This window comes from Pongo abelii, chromosome 5, assembly GCF_028885655.2.
Source record: "Pongo abelii isolate AG06213 chromosome 5, NHGRI_mPonAbe1-v2.0_pri, whole genome shotgun sequence".
Classification (NCBI taxonomy): Eukaryota; Metazoa; Chordata; class Mammalia; order Primates; family Hominidae; genus Pongo; species Pongo abelii.
In genome coordinates, this window is record NC_071990.2 from 57409864 (window position 1) to 57431863 (window position 22000).

At 40.4% G+C, this 22000-nt stretch overlaps 1 protein-coding gene across 18 annotated transcripts in view; it reads right to left on the reverse strand.

The window, feature by feature from the left end:
* The window catches only part of DST (dystonin), a 482223-nt gene that overhangs the window by 364131 nt on the left and 96092 nt on the right, over window positions 1-22000 (reverse strand). For 9 of the 18 annotated variants that reach the window (XM_054556951.2, XM_054556941.2, XM_054556950.2 and 6 more), the window contains exon 4: window positions 17305-17512. In XM_054556951.2, coding sequence (XP_054412926.2) covers window positions 17305-17512 — 208 coding nt within the window. 18 annotated transcript variants of the gene reach the window in all.

The window sequence follows — 22000 nt, forward strand, 5'->3', positions numbered from 1 at the left end:
AGATACAATAAATAACACACATAGCTAAAACAAAATAGTACTTAAGAATGCTATGACCATATAAAAGGAAATAATCAGGTCCTTAATCATTTAAATAATACCTATAATATGCAGTGGCTCAAAGGTGTCAAAAGGAGGTAATGGTATAAAAAGGTTACTGATCATTTGCAAAACATATCTGATAAAGGACTGGTATCCAAAATATACAATTTAAAGTGGGCAAAAGGGCCAGACATGATGGCTCACACCTGTAAATCCCAGCACTTTAGAAAGCCAAGGCAGGAGGATCACTAGAGCCCAGGAATTCAAGACCAGGCTGGGCAACACAGCAAGACCCTGTCTCTATATAACATAAAAATATTAGCCCAACATGGTGGCACATGCCTGTAGTCCCAGATAGTTGGGAGGCTGAGGCAGGAGGATCTGCTGAGACACAAGTTCATGGTTACAGTGAGTTATGATTTTATCACTGCATCCAGTCTGGGTGACAGAGTGAGACCGTGTCTCAAAATAAAAAATGCTTAAAAAGCGGGCAAAAGATCTGAACAGACACCTCACGAAAGGAAATACACAGATGACAAGCATATAAAAAGATACTAGCCAGGCGCGGTGGCTCATGCCTGTAATCCCAGCACTTTGGGAGGCCAAGGCAGGCAGATCACGAGGTCAGGAGTTTGAAACCAGCCTAACCAATATGGTGAAACCCCATCTATACTAAAAATACAAAATTTAGCCAGGCGTGGTGGTGGACGCCTGTAATCCCAGCTACTCAGGAGGCTGAGGCAGGAGAATCACTTGAACCCAGGAGGCAGAGATTGCAGTGAGCCAAGATCGTGCCTCTGCACTCCAGCCTGAGTGACAGAGTGAGACTCCATCTCCAAATAAAAAAGATACTTACGATGATATGTCATTTAGGGAACTGCAAATTAAAACAATAATGAAATACCACCACTCACTTATCTGAAAGGCTAAAATACAAAACAGTGACAATACCAAATGCTGATAGGATGTGGAGCAACAGGAACTCTCATTCATTGCTGGTGGAAATGAAAAACAGTACACCCACTTTGGAAGTCAAGTTAGACAAGTTTCTCACAAAGCTAAACGTACCATACAATCTAGCAATCATACTCCTTTACACAAATGACTTGAAAACATGTCCACACAAAAATCTGCACTCAACTGTTTAGAGCAGTTGTATTCATAACTGTCAACCCTTAGGAGCAACCAAGATGTCCTTCAGTAGGTGAATGGATAAGTAAACTTGGTACTTCCAGACAATGAACTTAGCAATAAAAAGAGATGAGCTATCAAGCTATGAAAAGACATGGAGGAACTTTAAATGCATATTGCTAAGTGAAAGAAGCTAGTCAGAAAAGTCTATATACTGTAGGATTCCAACTATATGACATTCTGTAAAAACATAAAATATAGAGAGAGCAAAACGATCAGTGGTTGTCATGGGTTCTGGAGCTGGAGAGGAACAAATAGGTCAAACACAGAGGATTTGGGAGCAGTAAAACTCTTCTGTATGATATTATAATAATAGACACATGATATTATATATTTGTCAAAACCTATAGAACTGTACAACAAAGGAAACCCTAAACTATTAATCTTGTAATCAACTATGTAATTGATGAATCAATTTATCAATATTGGTTCATCAATTCCAACAAATGTACCACACCAGTACCAGATATAAATACGAGAAACGATGGGGGAGGAAGAGGGAGTATATGGGAACTATGTAGTTGCTGCTCAATTTTGCTATAAACCTCAAACTGCTCTAAAAAATAATGTATGCATTTTTTAAAAGACTACTGGTGTAGGAAGAGCCACAGTACTTGAGTTCTTAGGTCTACCTAATTCATTGACTACCTACATAATCTCTACTGCTCAGAATATTCCATATGCCCTATTTTATCCCGCCTTTATTAACCCAGTGTCTACCTCACTAGACAAGTAGTATTATTTCACACCAAAATCAACAAAACACATCATTACACTGGCATGGCCAGCATGGAGAACCATAGCACTGAATATAGGGGCACTAGAACAATAGTATGTTTGTACAATATCTTTAATACCAGGGTTCACTGGGAAATATTTTCACCCACTAGAGTAAAATCAAGACTTTGTCAACTCTCTTTGACAATTCTTTCCAGAAAACATTTCAGGCATGTATCAAAGCAGTCACATTCATTGGTAACATTTACAAAAACAGTTCTATTCAAAATCTTCTTGACCCAAATACACACTGGAAATGCTCATATTAAAATTTTATTGTCTTTTTATAACTAATCATTAGAATTGATAATACAACTAAGACACAACAGTTTGACTTCCAAAATCTAATATTTGAATAAAAGCAATATCTATAAATGTATAAACTATTAACTTCAATTTCATGCATTTAACATATCTCAGAAAGTTGTAGTATTAATCAAAATCAGAATCTTAATAAATATATTTTCATAACTATTTCTGCAATATCTCCCAGTCAACATAATGACACTAAAAATATATAGTTTAGGCCAAATATATATTTGATGTTCAAATGCCATTTCTACCACTATAGCTATGTGATTCTTTAAACTTACATATATACATAACATATATGTATTTCATATGCAATACCCAGCATCATGCCAGGCATATGAGTAGGTTGACATATAAATGGTAGTTATTGTTTTGCAATTTTAAATTAAAATTTAAGGCTTAAGGCTCAAATTGTAGGGTAGCCGAGAACTTAAATGAACATAAAACCACTTAACATTTTATACACCAAACCAAACTAACTCTACATATTTGCTGAAGTTTATGTAGAAAATAAACAAAGAATAAATTAAGATTTTTGAAATCAAAACAAATATTAAAAATTATTGAAATATATTGACAGTTTTTTCACCATATATATTTACCTTTTAAAAGGATATGAATTCAATTATTTTATTTGCTTATGGAAAACAAATCCACTGCTCTAAGATGCTACTAATCATGCTCAGAGGATTCACAACAAACAGACTGATAAGGTATTACTTAAAGTGCTCTACATTAAATAGAGCATTCCAGTATTCTAGGGCACACTACTTGCTGTATTTCCAAGGTCAAGCAAAATAGCTTTCATTCCATTTAACTACCAAGAAAGGTCTAATTGTGATTAATAATAAAAATGTTTTAAAAACACCTTTTCTAATAAATACATACTACAAGTTTTTAAAAAACTTAAAAAGGAAACATTTCAAACTTTTTCGGACATAACTTCAACAACAAAAGTTGCTGCACCCACCTCCTGTCCTCACGTGCAGAACCAACTAATCAGCCATCCTGACAATTTCTGAAATTTCTCTTGAATCAGCCTTCCATTCCAACCACTATAATTTTACAGTACCCACATAACCTGTCTCCCTGCCTGAGTCTTCCCTTCCACTCAGTCCTCCACACTGCTGCCAGAGTGTTCTTTCTAATATCTATCTAACTTCCTGCTGGGGATCATAAAGGGTCACCCTCACGGCCTAAAGAATAAAGCCCAAACTCAGTCCTGGGCATGCCACTCAAGACTGCTTTCAATCTGGTACAGCATAACCCTCCATCATTCATCCATATCCATCTTCCTACAAATTCTAACCAATCCTTTCCCTGAAACCTATGGTGCACTTCAGCCAACGATCAAAATGATTTTGGCAATTATGTCAATGAAATGGAACAGCCATGCTAGTTTCTCCTCTTGGAGTTTTCCTCCCTGGTACTTTTCACCTTCTCACAGGGTGAAATCCCATTTGACCCCAAATATAAAGCTTCTCCCCAGCCTAAGCAGAATTATTTGCTGCTTCTTTTGGGAGAGATGAGGCAGGTCAGAAAACAAAAGCAAATAAAATTGCATTAAATGACAAGCAAAAAAAAAAAAATGAATAAGAAGGGGTCTCATTTGATCACTTACAGAAACAATGACATACTTCAGCAAATAATTACCTGAAATTCCTCCTTGGACGTAGGTAGAATGTAATCCTTGAAATATTAAGAGCTAAGAAATGGACACGGAAGTCTTTCCTGTTTTTTTTTTCAAAGCCATTATAGACAGACTTCCATGAAACAGAAGCATCTATGTTTACTTAATATGAAATAACAAACATTCGAAACTACAAATCATCTTCTCTTCCCAATTAGTCCACCAGGCCACATGATTTGGGTATGTTCTTGTGTACTTTTATACTCAGTTATGGAACTAAAACAGAAATGAACATGACAGCCTAGATATTCCATCTTGTTATCACCTCTATAGCTTCAGATATTTTCATAATCTCCAATTGCATGAAGATGCTTTGGTCAAATATTCCAGCTCCCCACAGAGCCAGGATCCTGAGGCACATATGACCCAAAGGCAGAAATACAAACACTTCTTTGTCAGACTACAAGATAGCAGTAAGACAATAAATTGTTTTCACCACCTGTCCTTACACTGATTACCTAAAAAGTTATTGAGCCAGAAAACAAGCATCTCCAAATTGTTCAAACACAAAACAAACAAACAAACAAAAAACCTAGAAGTTTTTAAAAGCATAAGCCTTCTTTTTAAAGTCTCTGGGCTAAATAAATGTTGAGATAACTCTCTAAGAACAAAAGAAACTGAAAAGAGCAGTAGAAGTTTAAAATTAAATTCACTAACAATACCTAATAATTTCCCACATTTCTGAACTCATATACACTCCTTATTGTGTGAGGCAATAAACACAATTTAATCCTAATTATTTGGTGAGAATGACTTTTCAAACCCATGTTGTAACATAAAACATTCAATTGCATCATTTTGAAAATACTCAGAAACCTCATGGAGCTCTCAGATCTCCTTCAAACTTTAGTGAAGTCAAATATATTGTGTGATGATTGCTAATATGTATCCAAATTTCCAATTTTAGCACACTTTTTAGCACAATTTTAGTTTCCAATTTTAGCACACTTTGCCCTCCATGTGCCAGACACTGCTGATTGCAAAACCAGTTGCCATTCTTTCCTTATTCTTTACAAACAAAACTTCAATTTTGTTCAGGGCACTAAATGAAACCAGCTTAAAAATCTACATTTCCTAGTCTACCTGCAGATAGAGATGGCCCCTGGAACAGCTGTCCCCTGGAATGGAGACATAAGGGCTGGAAGAGGAGCAGCCATCTTGTGATCACAAAACGACCACAAGATACACTATAAATAGCCACACAGAAATAGAGGAGTCTGAGTCCCTACTAGCAAATGGGGGTACCCTACAACCCAGTTTTGCCTATTTAGGACTTCTGAGTACCTAAGAAAAAGAAAACATCTATTTGGCTAAGCACTATCACTTGTTTTCTGTTACAAACAATCAAACATAATCTTAACTAACACTCAGCAAATTCAACCTGTTTCACTTTTAAAAGAAAACAAAAATCCCAGACTTACACTATTACGACTAGCTATAATATAATATTATCATGATGCAGCACAGTTAAAGTTCACTTATTATATAACTATTAACCTATGAACAGAGCATGAGCAGAAGAAATTTGAAATCAAGTTTTTGCAGAATCCTAGAAGCCAAATGAAAACCACTGAGCTAGAACATTACATGCTGCAGAGAAATTCCCTGAAACCTGTATACTCCAATTTTCAATTCAAGGGAGTGTCAGAGCCGATTTACAGAGTAAAATGACAGAATTTTTACTAATCACCTATCAATAAAGGCAATAAACCCGAACTGAAAATGAAAATTATGGTAGTCTTCGTTCCTTTTGTCACCATGCACATAAGCAGATTTTATAGCCCCAATGAGAGAAGAAACTAAAGCAATTATAAAAGGTATTTGTAAAAAACAGAGAAAACTTTGCCTATTGCCTGAACAGCAGTTTGCAGGGGGTGAGGGGGTGGAGTGGGGTTAGTGATATTACAGATAAGTAACCAAAACGACCATTCCATTCAGCTTTCATAGAGAATGATAAATGCAACACTTTCATTACGGTTGTCTAGGTACAACGGATTTACTTCTAGATCAGTAGAAAAATAACCCTTTTGGTGGACCAAAATAATGTAACATTTTAAAATTACATCTCTAAGGTATAGAATAAAATGTATTGAATTCACATTATCTCATTTTCTCACTTAACATCATACTACAAAGCAACAATATGTTGGGAAAACAAATAGTCCAATGATACACTCAAAAAGCAGAATTTCATAAGATGAGAACTAATTAATCATTTACAATAACAGCATTTGGGTTAGTTTCCTTACACTTAAGAAGAAAAATAAGATACTACTGTATCTTTTAAGCTAAGCTACTAAGAATGTTTTGTATTACACGGTAGATACACTGGATAATTTACTGTAGATATAAAAGAAAGCCACTCTGATGTAGACAATTTCTAGCATAAGCAATAATAAAGAATTATGTTTTACTCAAAAATAAATGCCTTTATTCAGCCGAAGTTTGGTATCAGCTGAAGAAATATTTTTTTAATCAGATGGCCTGAATATTCCATGAATATATTTTACAAGTAACAGGACTCGAATATGAATCAGAACACTGCACCCTTCTTTGTAGCAAATAGCTCTTTCTGTGTTATTCTAATTCAGCAAACAGTTGCCTATTTTTGCCCAGAAGTAACGGACCAAAGCAAGATACAAGAATAGACTGACTACACCATAAATAATTAGCGCTCACTCTCCACTAGTCTTGTTTTTCTACAGAGTCTGATTTGAAGTCCTCTCAAGGCTGTCTGAAGACTAGACCCAACAAAACTCTCGACTTCTAAATCTAATGCTCATAATTCCTAATATTATAGATTATTACAATTCTACATTTCTGACAACAGGCAGATTTTGAATTGGTTCCAGCTGACTCCACCACTTACACTACTCAACAGCTGAGGCATATGATAACTTGGCAACCTGATAATATTCTAGATGAATGCAAACTCATTCTGTAACCAAGGAACTCTGTCAGAAATAAAAATCAAAATGACTTCTCTGTAAGTTTAAATGAGAACATAAAATGTTTTGAACAATGCATGATTTCAGAAAGTGAGCAACCGTACTCTGAACGTTTAGTGAACTGACACTCCCTATTCAAAGCCTACAATTCTTTTGTGATTAGATCAGTCCCCACAGCAAGTCATCAGGATAATAAGCACTGTAGTGAAGTCATCATACTGGATACTGATGGGAAATCATAACTGGCTTCAAAACACATCAGGAAACAATGAGTTTTCCAGGTCTCCAGCTTTTCATGGAATACACTGCCCAATACTCTTACTTTCCTTTCCATGACTAAAAACATAGCACAGCTATAAAGCCCAAGTACAAATTGATGAACTAAGCATTTTAAAAACCGTAAGTAAAAATGAGGAAAACTCCCATCATTTTTTCAGTGACGTCTGAACAATATGTTTGAAAATGTATATGTTTAAGGGCAATACTGATTGTTGTACATTGGCCTTCAGATCTTTAATTTCCTTTTATTTCCAAAGGCAAAGACAAGCTTTTAAACAATGCCTACTTCTTTTAGACAAAGTCAAATAAGCACTTGTTTTCAGTCACCTGAAATCACCCACGTGTCACTTAGGTAAAACTTCATGTGACAAAAATTCATTCAGCTATAATTTTTTTCAAAAGTATAAAATGTATCTACTTTAGAACTTTCAGATTTTTTTGTTTCTGACTGTATAGAGCACAGATGTATTTCTTCAATAAGGTTTGTTGGTCTATATTGCAATATTTCTCCTTTTTAAAGCTCTGGAAACAACTAATTACAAACCTTACTTTAAAATGGAGTGATGCAGGTAAACATGAGTATATTACACACACACACACACACACACAAATGTCACAAATGTGCTTTAGCCTAAAATATCACCGCACTTGCTCAGTGGCAGTATTATACACAATAAGAGTCTTGGCACAAAGGAATTCTCATTGTACTGTTTACAAAATTCTACATGGATTGCAAGAATTTCGGTTACAAAACATATTCTACAAAGAGAGAAAACAATTGTGAGTGTATTTGGGCTTTTTGAGGCTTTGGAATTTTATTGTGTAGTTCAATTTTTTTTTATTTCTACTTTCTACTAATAGAAAACTACATGCATCGTTAACCATATAATACCACTGAATTTACTGACATTGAGTTACCAAACCCAAAGCAAATATTCAAAAGACATAAAACCATCTGCAATCCTACCTATGAAATGGGTCACTATTCACTATAAATACGTTAAACCTCTGTGAGCTGCTCTTGAGTTCGGAGTGTTTTGGGAGCTACAATACAAAGATGGTATATACACACTTAAAAATACATTTCCAGAGACAGAAACACTTAAAAAATGGACAGCTGCAATTTGTATTTCGTCATTATATTTAACTATGAAGTCAAAGTAAACATTATACTAAAACATAAATATCAGATTGGCATAGAATTTCCTGAACATAAAGGATGGGCAGAAAAAAATCTCAAAATACATTCTTTACATTTAAATTTACAACAAACTCACTAAAGTCTTTTATCCATCACGCTATAAAATAATTTTTACAATATATCAGAGTAAGTATATAGTCACAAACTTTTTCAAATAAGAAAGATCATTTTAAGGAAAATGATCTAGTGATGCTGAACCTTTTTTACAGGGCTAACCAATACTCTAGCCAAGCAGCAGCAGCAATGACTTAGTAATCCCACAGAGAATAATCGGTATCCACCCTCCCAGGAAGAATTATGATTACGCGTAGTGCTTAAGAGCTTTTACAAGGGAGAGAAAACGCAATGTGCTTCTTGGAAACCAAACCCCCTTCCCCCCTCTCTACCGCTCATCTAAGGGCGTCTCCGGACTGTCGCCCACCCCACCATCCTCCCTCCGCTGCGGGTACTAAATCCCATGCAAAAAGACCTGGTCCATTCCCAAGACTGGTCCAGACACCTGTTTACTCGTGCCTAAGCAGTGGTGGCTCTGATTAAGGAAAGGCAGCGGTTGCCCCTCTGATCCGTGCCAAGCTCCTCAGCTCCAGGGCAGGGACCACATACCTTTGTACCTCTCCAGGACATCCTCGTAGGCCTGGAGGTACTCCTGCTCCTCCACGTACAGGTAAGCAGCAGGGGAGAGGTAACCCGCCATGCCGAAGTTTATCTAAGCGATGACTGACCAATTCCCCTCTCCCCCTCGTAACCCCCGGACAGTATCGCAGTCAGCAAGACACAGCCTTGGGAACTGGAAAAGAGGAAGGAGCAGCACGCTGGCTAGGAGCACGGAAGCCGAAGACGCAGAGCGGGGGCGCAGGAGGCTGCGGGCGCCGGGGCCGGCAAAGGAAACGCCCAGGCCTTCGGGCAGGCAGATGGTGGGCCGCCCGGCTCCGGGAGCCTGAGTCCCTCTCGGGTTTCAGCAGCGGCAAATCTCGGCGAGCCCAGGGGCGGCGACGAGCAGCGCCACGCCAAGCGGAGGAGCGGGGCGTGCGGCGAGGGCGGGCAGGGGCCGGCGGGCACCCGGACCCTTTGCGGCCGCGCCGACCGCTCTGCTGGCCCTGCACGGGGCGCGTGCTCCGGGCCGGGCCGAGGCCGCGGCGGCGGTGCGGGAGGACCGGCGCGCTGCCTCCACCGGGGATGCTGCGCGGCGCATCTGCGGCATTTCCTGGCCGCCGCGCTGCAGACACTCGCCCGCGCCGGGGAGAGAGGGAGGGAGGAGGGTGGAGGGCGGAGGGCGGAGGGCGGAAGGGAGGGGGCGAGCGCGGCGGTCAGCGCCCCGGCTGGCTCAGCTCGGCCCCGGCGCCGCTCGGCCACTCCCTCCCAGGCAGAGCCATGCGCCCCGGGCCCCCTCCCCAGGCCCGCCCACCCCCGGACACTGGCTGCCCGGTCCCGGATCCCCAAGGGCGACGTTTCTATTTGGGATCCACAACAGGTGCCTAAGAAACAAAGCCGCAGATCGCTCCACCGCCGTTCGCAGCCCCCTGCTGAGGGGCCAGCGGCTCTCCCTGGGTAAGGGATGATCGGGGGGAGGGTTGGAAATACTTTCTTCCACCCATCTTTTTGGCGTGGGAGGATTCAGGTCAATCTGTGACAACACAGGGCAAGGAGGGCAGGGGGGTCCGCGTCTAGGGCACATCCCGGGGACGGGGTGAGGAGGCCTCTGCAGGTGGCCCCGCGCATCAGCGCCTGACAGCCGGGCCGCGCCTGCGCCTGAGCGCCCGGCCGCCGCGAGGCTGCCGAGGACCAGCCCGCGGTCCCTCCCTTCTGCCCCCCAGAGCCCACAGGCGCATCTGCTGCTGGGCTCCGCGGCGGGCCTATAGGTTCACAACAGCCCGATATTCATCACCTCCCTCCTGCTCTCTCCTTATTATTCATTCTCCATAGTACTAGTATCCATTAAACTGAGCAAAATGGATACAGTTCCCTTAAATTAGATATATGTGTATCATATACTAAAGTAAGTGAGTTTAAGAGTCCATTGGAGGAACCAACTGATACCCAGGCATGTAAATGGATGTGTTTAAGAGTAATGACTGGCCGGGCGCGGTGTCTCACGCCTGTAATGCCAGCACTTTGGGAGTCCGAGGCGGGTGGATCACGAGGTCAGGAGTTCAAGACCAGCCTGGCCAAAATGGTGAAATTCTGTCTCTACTAAAAATACAAAATTTAGCCGGGCGTGGTGGGCGGGTACCAGTAATCCCAGCTATTCAGGAGGTTGAGGCAGAGGACTGCTTGAACCCGGGAAGTGGAGGTTGCAGTGAGCCGAGATCATGTCACTGTATTCCAGCCTGGGCGACAGAGCAAGACTCCGTCTCAAAAAAAAAAACAGTGAAGTCAGGCTGCTGTAGATAGAATCTTCACTCCTTACTGTGTCACATGGGCAAGTTACTTATCCTCTCTGAGACTCTCTTCATCAGTAAAACAGTGATAATAGTGCCTAACTCATAAAGTCGTATAGTAAATGAAGTTTAGAATAATGTCTGGTGTTATATAAGGATTAGCTGCTGCATCTACTACTTTATTTAGGAGGTGGGGTCTCACTCTGTCATCCAGGCTGGAGTACAGTGACAGGATGATACCTCATTGCTACTGCTATTATTAGATAAATCAGCTGATTATTGACGGTCTGACCTATGTCAACTTCACCTCTTGTCTAAATCTTCCTTCCTTATTTCCTCCTTTCACATATACTGACCTTTTGCCCTCCATGATTTTTTATTTCTTTGTTAGCGTTGGGTGTTGTGAACTATGGACCATTTTCCATTAATGCTTAGATAGGGATGAGTTCCTCTTGAAAGAAAAAATTGTGTACTCGTGGAAAAAAAAAAAAAACTGACTTGAGATAGAATTGGAGCACTCCTCAGCAACTGGCCTACTTCTGTTACTCCAAACAAAGCAAGACCACATCTCTTTTTTCTATCCTGACCACTGGTTTATAATCTGAGTTTGAACCATCGTCCCAGTAAGTCTTTAAGGTTACTAGAGTTTTCTTACAGCTCAATATGCATTTGTGTGCACATTAGTTCATGAAGTAACAACCAGGCATCATATGGGACACCTTCTTGAAATAAAAGGGTTAGCAATTAAGTCCCTGAGAGTCATTCATTTATAGACCACACATGTATAGACATAGGTCTCTCAAAAATGTCTCCTTTACAATGAGTAAGGTCATTGAAGGCACGTGTGAGCCTTCATCAGAGACTGACACCCAGTAGCACCCAGTTTTATGAATATAGTCAGCACACACTTAGTAATTTTAATCATCCATTTAAGGAACCAGTCCAAATGAGCAGAAGCAGCATTTGGGATTGTTTTTAAAAACAGCCTTTACCCCATGCATTCTTGGAAGGGTAACATTGGGTCAATATGCTAATAATAATAGTGTATTCCATAGAGAAGAGGCAAAAGCATAGCAGTAAATAGCTTGGACTCAATTCAGATCCTAGCTCTACTACTTCTTGACACTATGACCTTGGCAAAGTTTCTCTTCCTTTCTCAGCAGATTCTGAACTGAAATTGGAGAAAATCATAGTACCTACTTCATGGGGTTCTTGGGAGGTCTAAATATGATACCATATTAAGTGCTTAGAAGAACATCTGGCCATGGGTAAGCTATCATTTATAGAGCATTTGATGTGCCAAGGAGTTAGCAGAATTGTTTGCATTCACTATTATATTTAATCACCACAACCATGACCCTTTGATAAAGAAACTGAGGCTAAGATAAGTTTGGTAAATTGTCCAAGTAAACACAACTAGTCATGGACAGAGGAGGAATTAAAACCCAAGTCTGCCTGAGTTCAAAGTCTGATTCTCCTTTGATACTTCAATTCCAACTTCAAAGAATTTGGATAGGACAAAAATCCTTTTCTTAAAATAGCATTATCACTGACAAACCATGTAACTTTATAGGTAGTTTATGACTGAAAAACCCAACTTACAATATCCTGTAGGCAACAACAGCAGATCTGTATTGCTTATATGTAAAAAGCATTTATACAATGGGTGTTTAAAAGCCCCTTTCCTTATATTTCATTGTTTTATTCTCACATTGACCCTAGGAGATAAGAAGTAAACATACTATAGTCTCAGATTTTAATATGATGAAACCACAACAGATACACAAGCACTAAAAACTAAAAATGTGAAGTTGGGCCAGGCACAGTGGCTCACACCTGTAATACTAGTACTTTGGGAGGCCAAGGTGGGTAGATTGCTTGAGCCCAGGAGTTCAAGACTAGCCTGCGCAACATGGTGGAAGCCTGTCTCTACAAAAATACAAAAATTAGCTAGGCATGGTGGCACACACCTTTAGTCCCAGCTACCTGGGAGGCTATGGTGGGAGGATCGCTTGAGCCCGGGAGGTAGAGGTTGCAGTGAGCTGAGATCACACCACTGCAATCCAGCTTGAGAAATAGAGGAAGACCCTGTCTCAAAAAAAAAAAAAAAAAAGTGAAGTTGGCCAGGCCCTGTGGCTCACTCCTATAATCCCAGCACTTTGGGAGGCCCAGGCAGAAAGGATCACTTGAGTCCAGGAGCTCGAGTCCAGCCTGGGCAACACAATGAGAACCCATCTCTATAAAAAAAAATTTTTAATAAGCCAAGCATGGTGGTACACACCTGTAGTCCTAGCTACTCGGGAGGCTGAAGTGGGAGGATCCCTTGAATCCAGGACTTAGAGGTGGCAGTGAGCTGTGATCATGCTAGTGCACTCCACCCTGGGCAACAGAGCAAACCCTCAACTCATAAGTAAATTTTTAAATAAACAAATAAATAATAAGAAGTGTTAAGACATGTGACACCTTCACTAATACGACTTTCCAAACAGTAAACCTGATTATGCCACTCCATTGCTTAAAAATCTTTCAATGGTTCCCTAGCACTTACAACATAAATAGTCCAGTTGCCTCAGATTGTACACAAACATCTTTACAGTTTCTGCCTTTCCCTTCCAAATCCCACACTTAGCAACACACATTACTTGCAGTTCCCATTTACACCCATCTCCCTACCTTTGTTCTTGTAGTTCCATCCCTTAAAGTGGGCTTCCCTTTCACCCTAATTCCATCAAGCTCTTTAAATCTCAATTCAAGTGGCACTTCCTCTCAGAAACCTTTCAGGAACCTCCCATGCCTCCCTTCTCCCCCCAAGTTAATTACACTCTCCTCTGGGTTCTTTTAATTTTAGGTGCTTATAGCCATCACAACTAATCGCTGTAACAACTAATAATTACCGCGTTGTAACTGTTTAACAACACATCCATTTATCATATTAGACTATGACCTTTCTTTTCCAGCTTATTCTTTTTTATTTTACTGATACATGATATTTTATATATTAATGAGGGTACCATACTGCAAGTATTTTTTACATGCATAGAATGTGTAACGATCAAGTCAGAGTATCTGAGGTATCCATCACCTTAAGCATTTATCATTTCTATGTATTGGTAATATTTCAAGTCCTTCCTTCTAGCTATTTTGAAATATACAATATATTATTGCTAACTATAGATATCCTACTCTGCTATGGACTATTAGGACTCATTTCTTTCAACTGTAAGTTTGTATCCATTCACCAATCTCTCTTGAAACTATGACTTTTTAAAGGCAGAAATGTATGCTAATCTTCATTTTATTGCAGGGGCTCAATACGTAGTTGCTAAATGTGGGTGAATTAAGGTATCCCACAGACCACATAGTCTTTTTGACTCAATAGACACTTTCACCATCAATTCTATTTTTAGGACCTTAAAAACAAATAAAAATACTAAACTCTCAGCTCTTTTATTACTAAGTAATGACCACTACAGACATCCTCACACCATTTCTGAACTTCACCTCATTTCCTAAAAAGGGTGAATTTCAGGGAGGGGGTAAGTTGCAGGAAGAGTATGAAAATACATAACAAAATTAGAAGTTGAAATTTCAATTTTATGTTTTCATAGTATCTACAGCACCAAATTCCATTAGATAACCTGTACCCTCATCCTCACACTGGGTGATCAGTGGCCAGTTTAACACATAATATATCTAAATTTCATGATTTAGCCACATTATAAGTTAAACAGATATTTATGGACTGGCCCCCCAAGTCTATCCTCCATGTATGATTATTGTTTATGATTTGTCTAGCAAAAAGCTAATTTACCAATATTTATTTAAAATACAATCATAGGCCAGGTGTGGTGGCTCACGCATGTAATCCTAGCACTTTGGGAGGCTGAGGTGGGTGGATCACTTGAGGTCAGGAGTTCAAGACCAGCCTGGCCAACATGGTGAAACCCCATCTCTACTAAAAATACAAAAAAAAAATTAGCTGGGCATGGTGGTGCATGCGTGTGCTCCCAGCTACTTGGGAGGCTGAGGCAGGAGAAACACTTGAACCCATGAGGCGGAGGTTGCAGTGAGCCAAGATTATGCCACCGCACTCCAGTCTGGGTGACAGAGAGAGAATCTGTCTCAAAATAAATTAATTAATTAAATTAAATTACATCATATGCTTCCCTACTGTTTGTTGTTTCATTTTATTTTTTTCTGCTTTTGAAGAATTCATGCAATTTTTTTTTTCTTTTTTTGAGACAGAGTCTTGCTCTGTCGCCAGGCTGGAGTGCAGTGGCAAGATCTCAGCTCACTGCAACCTCTGCCTCCTGGGTTCAAGCAATTCTCCTGCCTCAGCCTCCAGAATAGCTGGGACTACAGGCACACGCCACCACGCCCAGCTAATTTTTGTATTTTTAGTAGAGACGGGGTTTCACCACATTGGCCAGGATGGTCTCAATCTCTTGACCTCATGATCCGCCCACCGGGGCCTCCCAAAGTGCCGGGATTACAGGCATGAGCCACCACGCCTGGCCTGTAAATTCTAAAGAATGGAATTTTGAGATCCCCAGTGCATCACCTGCCACCAGCTTCACAGCTATCCCTACAAACTCAGTGAACATTTTACAATTAACAAGCGATGGCCCCTGCATCAATGACTCCACAGTCTACTAACAGCATCAGCACCTTCATGTACACTGCATCCCATTAGAACATAGAGTTCTTCAATGTCTTCCCCACCTGCAGTGTACAATGATGGTTAGTACTACTAACTTCTCATGACTTCCTGCCCAGTAGAGTTTTTCCCAATTTATATAATTTCATTCCCCCTAACAAACACCTGCCCTGTCCTCCTGTCATAACTCCCTCCTTCATTACTGAAAGCAAAATATCCATCTCTGCCACTACTATCAAAACTCTCAGCCCAGAAGCACCTTCTACCTTCCAAAAAATACATAGAACAGGCATCCCATTTTGATGCCCTAAGTGGGCCATCAGCCCCCAGTAACTTCTCACTCACACCCTCCTTTCATCTATCTTCCCTTTCTGCTGAGTCAAACATCTGGTATGGGCAGTGTCATCTGTATAGGCACTCGTTTCGCTGGAGCCTCAGACCTGCGGGAAAGTTCTCAACAGGGCAAGGAGGCAGGCCTCAGTGACTAAACATTTTCTGGTCTGCCTTGACTCTCCAAGTCTACCCCTGCTCACTCTCAGTCTCCATCCTCCCTCCACCTCCCCTTTCTCACTCCACCCCTTGCTCTTCAAAGGCCTGGGTAGGCCAGCCAGCATCTCACAGCAGAAGCCAGAAGAAGCTCAAGGCTGTTGCCCCAGAAACCCTGACTACAGAATGGCTGGCTAGGCACTGTTTGTTTTTCCCGTAATCAGAAAATCCCATCGGGGGGACAAAAAGGGGGTTCTCAGCTGCCTTGATGGCTGGAATCTGGGCTGGTCCCTTCCAGCCCCCCTTGGAGGAAGAGAAAGTACCAACTTTGCAATACAGTATAGGAGGCAAAAAAAAAAAAAAAAAAAAAACTGTGGAAAGGGACCCCCAGAGTTAAGAGTGGAAGAGAGGGAAGGAAAGGAAGCCTGAAGCACTGGATGCAGAAACAGACTTAAAGAACACCTTGCCTTCTGCCTTTGCAAGAAAGTCCCCAAGGACACATTCCATCCTGCCCTGTTACCATTCCCAAGAAGGAAAAAAAAAAAAAAAAAAACTATTGAGGGAAGAAAGGAACAACACCCCTGGAAGCACCTCTCATGCACAGGACACATATACACAAACCACGCAGGGGTTGGAAGGTTGATTTCCACAGTGTTCTCAGCTTTCAGCTGGGTAAAACAAGCCATCACTTCTGGTTCAGCTTTTAGGGCCAATGCAAGGGAACACCGGGTAACACAGAACAGAAACATTGGCACGTCTCATGTATTAATTAATCAGGAAGGCGTGATGGCCAAACCCTCAAAAGCACTAAGGACAGAAAGCTGCTATGGATATGATGATGCAGACAGAGATGCTACATTTAAAGAAAAACAACATCCAAGTTGCTGGAATATCCTTTGCAATCCTGGGTACCAAAAACCGTGAATCTTGTCAATCTGCATAGCTCAGTGCCCCTGGGCAAAAATGAAAATAAAGGCTGCTCACTTCCAGCTTCCCGCAAATATACTAGCAATCACTGGAGCTAATACTTTCAGAATGTTATGGTAACTAATGCAGTAAATAGGAAAGTTTAGTGCAAATGTCTGTAAATATTTCCTTGCATTTCAAAGGAATTGATTCATCCAACCAGAAGGCAGGGCCAAACAGCTTAGTCACCAGCAGGCAGGGCAAATGGCTCTATCGGTAAAACAAGGCATAAAGTAAACATGGTCATCATCCTCCCCCACCTTGAGCACAGATTCCTGCCCAGTGCATCAGCTCCCGCTATGGCCCCCCAGGAGGTAGATGGGCGAATTTCCGCAACTCTCTTCCCCCACTCCATCCCCTTCCCCAGATGCTCTTACCTGCTATCCGAAGCACTGCCCTCTCGGCAGGGTCCAGCACTGAGCCCCCTTGAATCTTTCTTTTCGATCTCTCATGTTTAGGCAAATTCCAGGGTAAGGTGTCTCCCGGAGCTGGGGATGCGGAGCCAGATTTCTGGCTGAAATCATCCTCATCGGAAAAATCCGCAGAGGAAGACATAGAGCAGCGATAGGACGCGTTCCCGGAACTCTACAGAGAATGACACAGAAAAAGCATTAACAGCAAAATACTCACATATGCTCATCGATTTAAACATCCCCCCCACCGACCACCGCCGCCCTCCCTGCCCCTAAACTGGGTCTGGCATATCCTGCACCATCCTCAGAGCTGAGGGAATATGCAGAAACCAAAAAAATTAAACCCAGAGCTCACCATCTTTTCTTGGCCAAGTCTCCAATCGTAAAAACAATACACAGGCAGTTCCAATACATGAAGATTTGCACGGAAGAAGTGTGTGGCCTGTGGTCCGGCCACCAGCTCACAAATGACTGGCCCAACAATGAAGCCAGAATCAACAGCCTTCCTGTTACAAATTTATAGTATTTGGCTCCCCCACCAGGACAGTAGAAACATTTTCCATTACTAGCCTGCTGCTTAATTCATTAATGCAACTAACTCGAAGTTTCGAAAACAAAGCACAAATGCAGGATGTTGAGTCCCAACTCCTTTCCGCTTCAAGTCACCTCACCACTGGAGACTCCGTTCTGACCAGTTTTAAGCCCCTGTCCTCTTTATTTAATTTTCTTCATGAGACTGAAGCAGGTTCCCAGAAAAGAGCAAGGAGGGAGGAAGGGCTGATTCTGAGAAGAGCCTTTTCTTAAGACTAGGAGAACACAAAAGACTGTTTTCAGAAGCCTATGGCAGCACCAATAAACAAACATCTGAACTCGGTTTAGAGTTCTCGAGATAATTTAAACTTCCAGCAAAGTAACAGCTGCCAATAATGTAAATGAGAATGATGCAGCGCAGTGACAGGAAACAGAGCTCTTCTCAGCTCCTGGTCATTACACAGTGAAATGAGAAACAGGATGCTTTTACCAAAGCACTTCGCCTGAAGGTTAGTCCTCCCTTCATCTAGCTGGAGCAAATCTGTAGGGTCATGTCTTGCATAAAAGTGTTATATCTTCCATAGAGGGAAAAGGCACAAGATGTTATTCCTTCCTTCTTTGTTGGGCTGTGTTTGTGATTATTTACAAAGCCACTGGCTTACTAAGGAAACAAGGATGTTGACTATCTCTGCTGCAGAATTATAAACATAACAACATAGCAAAAGGAAGTCTTGACTTTCCTGCTGAGAATTCTACTTCGCTGAGACTCAGGGTAAAGATGCAAAACTGGTATAACTCAAATTCCTGAAATGTAACTTGCAGCCATGGATTCCTAAGAAGCAAGTTACAGGCAGAAATCAGTGAGGCGTGCTCCAATTTGAGCAAAAACACTGGGCTTCCCACAAAAGCAGTGGCAACTGCAGCACAAACAGGCTGTGTGAGCCACATCCCAAAACACTCACCCAAGGTACGTGAAATAAACTATAATTGCATCAGGACTACTAACCTTATCTCAATCTGTTTAGGCCTGTGGCTATGCATGGTCAACACCATTATTTTATTTTATTTATTTTTCTTTTTTGTGGGCACATAGTAGGTGTAAACCCAATTATTTTAGAAGTTCACGTAATATTTCCCACAAAGTGAAGTATGTAAGACGTAGTTCTCTATTCTTTCCCCCCAAAAAAGCTGTCTTCCATTTTATTTTACATAAAATATCATCATCTTGGCTAATTTATTTATTTAGAGTCTGTATATTTTTCTAGTGACAATAAGGTATTAGGCAAACTTCAGGCAAAAAGTAAATAAAATTGATTTTCTGTACTGTAGCTACAATCCATAGGGAGTTGTGAGTGGCATTAGGTCAGTCACAGCATGCTATTATCAACCCAGTTTATTTTCCATGCTTTTCTGAAAATCCATCTCGAGCTTTCTGAGATTTTGTTTTTGGCTGGCTCTGTATAAAAGGGTGACATTCTTAAAGACTTTTAAGAGGGTATTGGGTTTCTTTGGCTGCTTTCTATCTTCCTAAAAATGGCTTCCTATCTGTCCTTATTTAAGGTCATCCTTTATCTATGAGATTATATTTCTTGTTACCTGTACTATTTTAGTGAGTATAGTAATTTGATTATTTATCTTTACAGCCAGACTTGGAGAATAACTGTTAAAGAACTGCTCCTTTCCAAAAACCACTGGTTATTGATTTTTGTAGAGTAAATTTTTTTAATGGCCTGAGTCTCAGCTGATTGAACAATGAAATGTGATTTATGCCATGACATAAACACTGTTAATCACTCATAGCCAGATGGGAACAGTTACCACCCCTGGACCCATGGGTGTTGACTGGTGCAGCCTCTAATCTGGTAGTGTCATTGGTAAACAGATAAGAGAGAAAAAGAGGAAAAGACAATCAACAACACTTCTTTCAACAATATATCATAGGAAAATATGGACCCCACACACACACACAAACTGAGGGAAATCATACATATTTATATGTGGTAAAGTCTCTCCCAGGCTACATGATCCAAGTGTTTTAACAATTAAAGTATTGGATTTTTTCCCACAAAAATTTTCATGAATACTTTTTAAAAATATAAGGTAAACTATATAAAAGTAGGCCCATTTGAACCCTGAAAATTGGGAACAGATTTAAATGGAGCTGCTTTAAAGTGGATTGATCCTAAAGAAAACCTATTATATTCTTTATTGATTTCAAATGACTTGCCAAATCATGTTACTATCTGAGAAGAGTGCGGAACTACAGTTCCCTTTTGTTTTAAGAAAAGCAAATATGTTCTCTCACCCAAAGGCCAGAGCCTAACCTTTGATGTGGGGCTTAGAAAGGTAGGACAAAGGAAGAGGGCTCCTGTAATCAACAAAAGCCCCAGGTTCCTATCTAGTATTCTACTATTGTTGCCTAAGGTTTGATTCCTATTAAAATACAAATACAGTAGCTATGTCCATCAATAAGAGACTGTTTAAATATAGTTACATGGATACCATAGTCTACTCTATAGCAATTAAACAAAAATGTTATTGATCTACATTTAGTAAAGAATAATTCATAAAGAATGATTTCTTAAAATATGTGCATGTGCATGTACATGTAATAGTTACCCATATGTAAGTAGCGATTATCTTTGGGTGATGACTAAGATTCTGAATGAATTTAATTTTATTCCTTATGATATATTAATTCAATGCAAGTACATAAAAAGATTACCAAAAGTAAAAAGATTTTATGTCAAGGGTCAGAGAAAATATGGACAACTCTGTGAAGAAGTAACTAAGTCAGTGTTTTTAACATTTCTGGGCTCATGGGCACCCCTGAAAAGTTAATGAAATCTATGAAAACCTCTTTCCAGAATAAAGTACAAGAGTAAATACATGCAAACTTTGCATATCATTTTATGGGATTAACTGACCCACTGACCCCAGGTTAAGACCCCAATTCACACCATCATTTGTCATCCCCATTTGGCATGTATGCTGAAAACAAGAGGCACATGAAAGAGCTGTGGAGTAACCATACCAACAAGGGGGCAGAGTAGTTAGGGTAGTGAAGATAAAGCTGGCCTACGTCATAATACTTTTTAACAGTTGGCCTTTTTCATAAATGACCATGAGCCACTTCTGGACTGATACTGAATCTCTGCAAACAAAAAAGCACTAGATAGTTACAAGCCAAAAACCCTGTACAGTAAACCCTCACTTAAAATCATCAATAGGTTCTCGGAAACTGCTGCTTTAAGTCAAAGGACATATAATAAAACCAATTTTACATAGACTAATTAATATAAATGAGAGTTAAGTTCCTACAGCAAATAATATTTCTGGGCATAAAAATATCACTAAACTTCTAAATAAAGACCAAAACACTTCTAATATTAAACACTGCAATAAATGTGAGCTATACATACATTTATGGAAGATTAATAAAAACAAATAAGATAATTATTTACCCAATTTTTGGTGAATCAGTAAATGACAGCAGTCATCAGGGTGGGGTGTTAAATCAAGGAATAAATGTTTGCAAAGTGAAAAATATAAGGAGTACCTCCTACCGCCATGCAGTTCAAAGCCAATCACAAATATGGCAGACCCACTGAGCACTTTCATACCACATTGTTTATTGTCATGCATTTGTAGGATTATTGTAGACCTTACAAATTTTTATTTTACAATAATTTGCATTTATTCATGCATTCCTTTTCCAACCTGCTTATTACAGTTCAGGATCAAGGGTGGCCAGAACCCATCCCAGCAGCTCAAGGCACAAGGCAGGAACCACACCTGGACAGGACACCATCCCATGGCAGGGTGCACTCATAATCTATGCCCACAGTCACTCAGAATGGGACCAATTAACCTCATGTGCACTTCCTTGGAATGTGGGAGCAAACTGCAGCATCCAGAGAAAACCCACACTGGCATGGGGAGAAAGTGTGAACTCCACTGACAGGGGCCCCAGCCAGGAATTCATTTTTTTTTCTCATCAACATTATAACAAAAAGACATTGAACAAAACAACATTATTCAAGGACCTGCTATATTGTGTCTTCTACAACCTAGTTATTAAAGGAGTTTTAACAATTGAATTAGATCACCAAAAGCTTTAAAATGACTT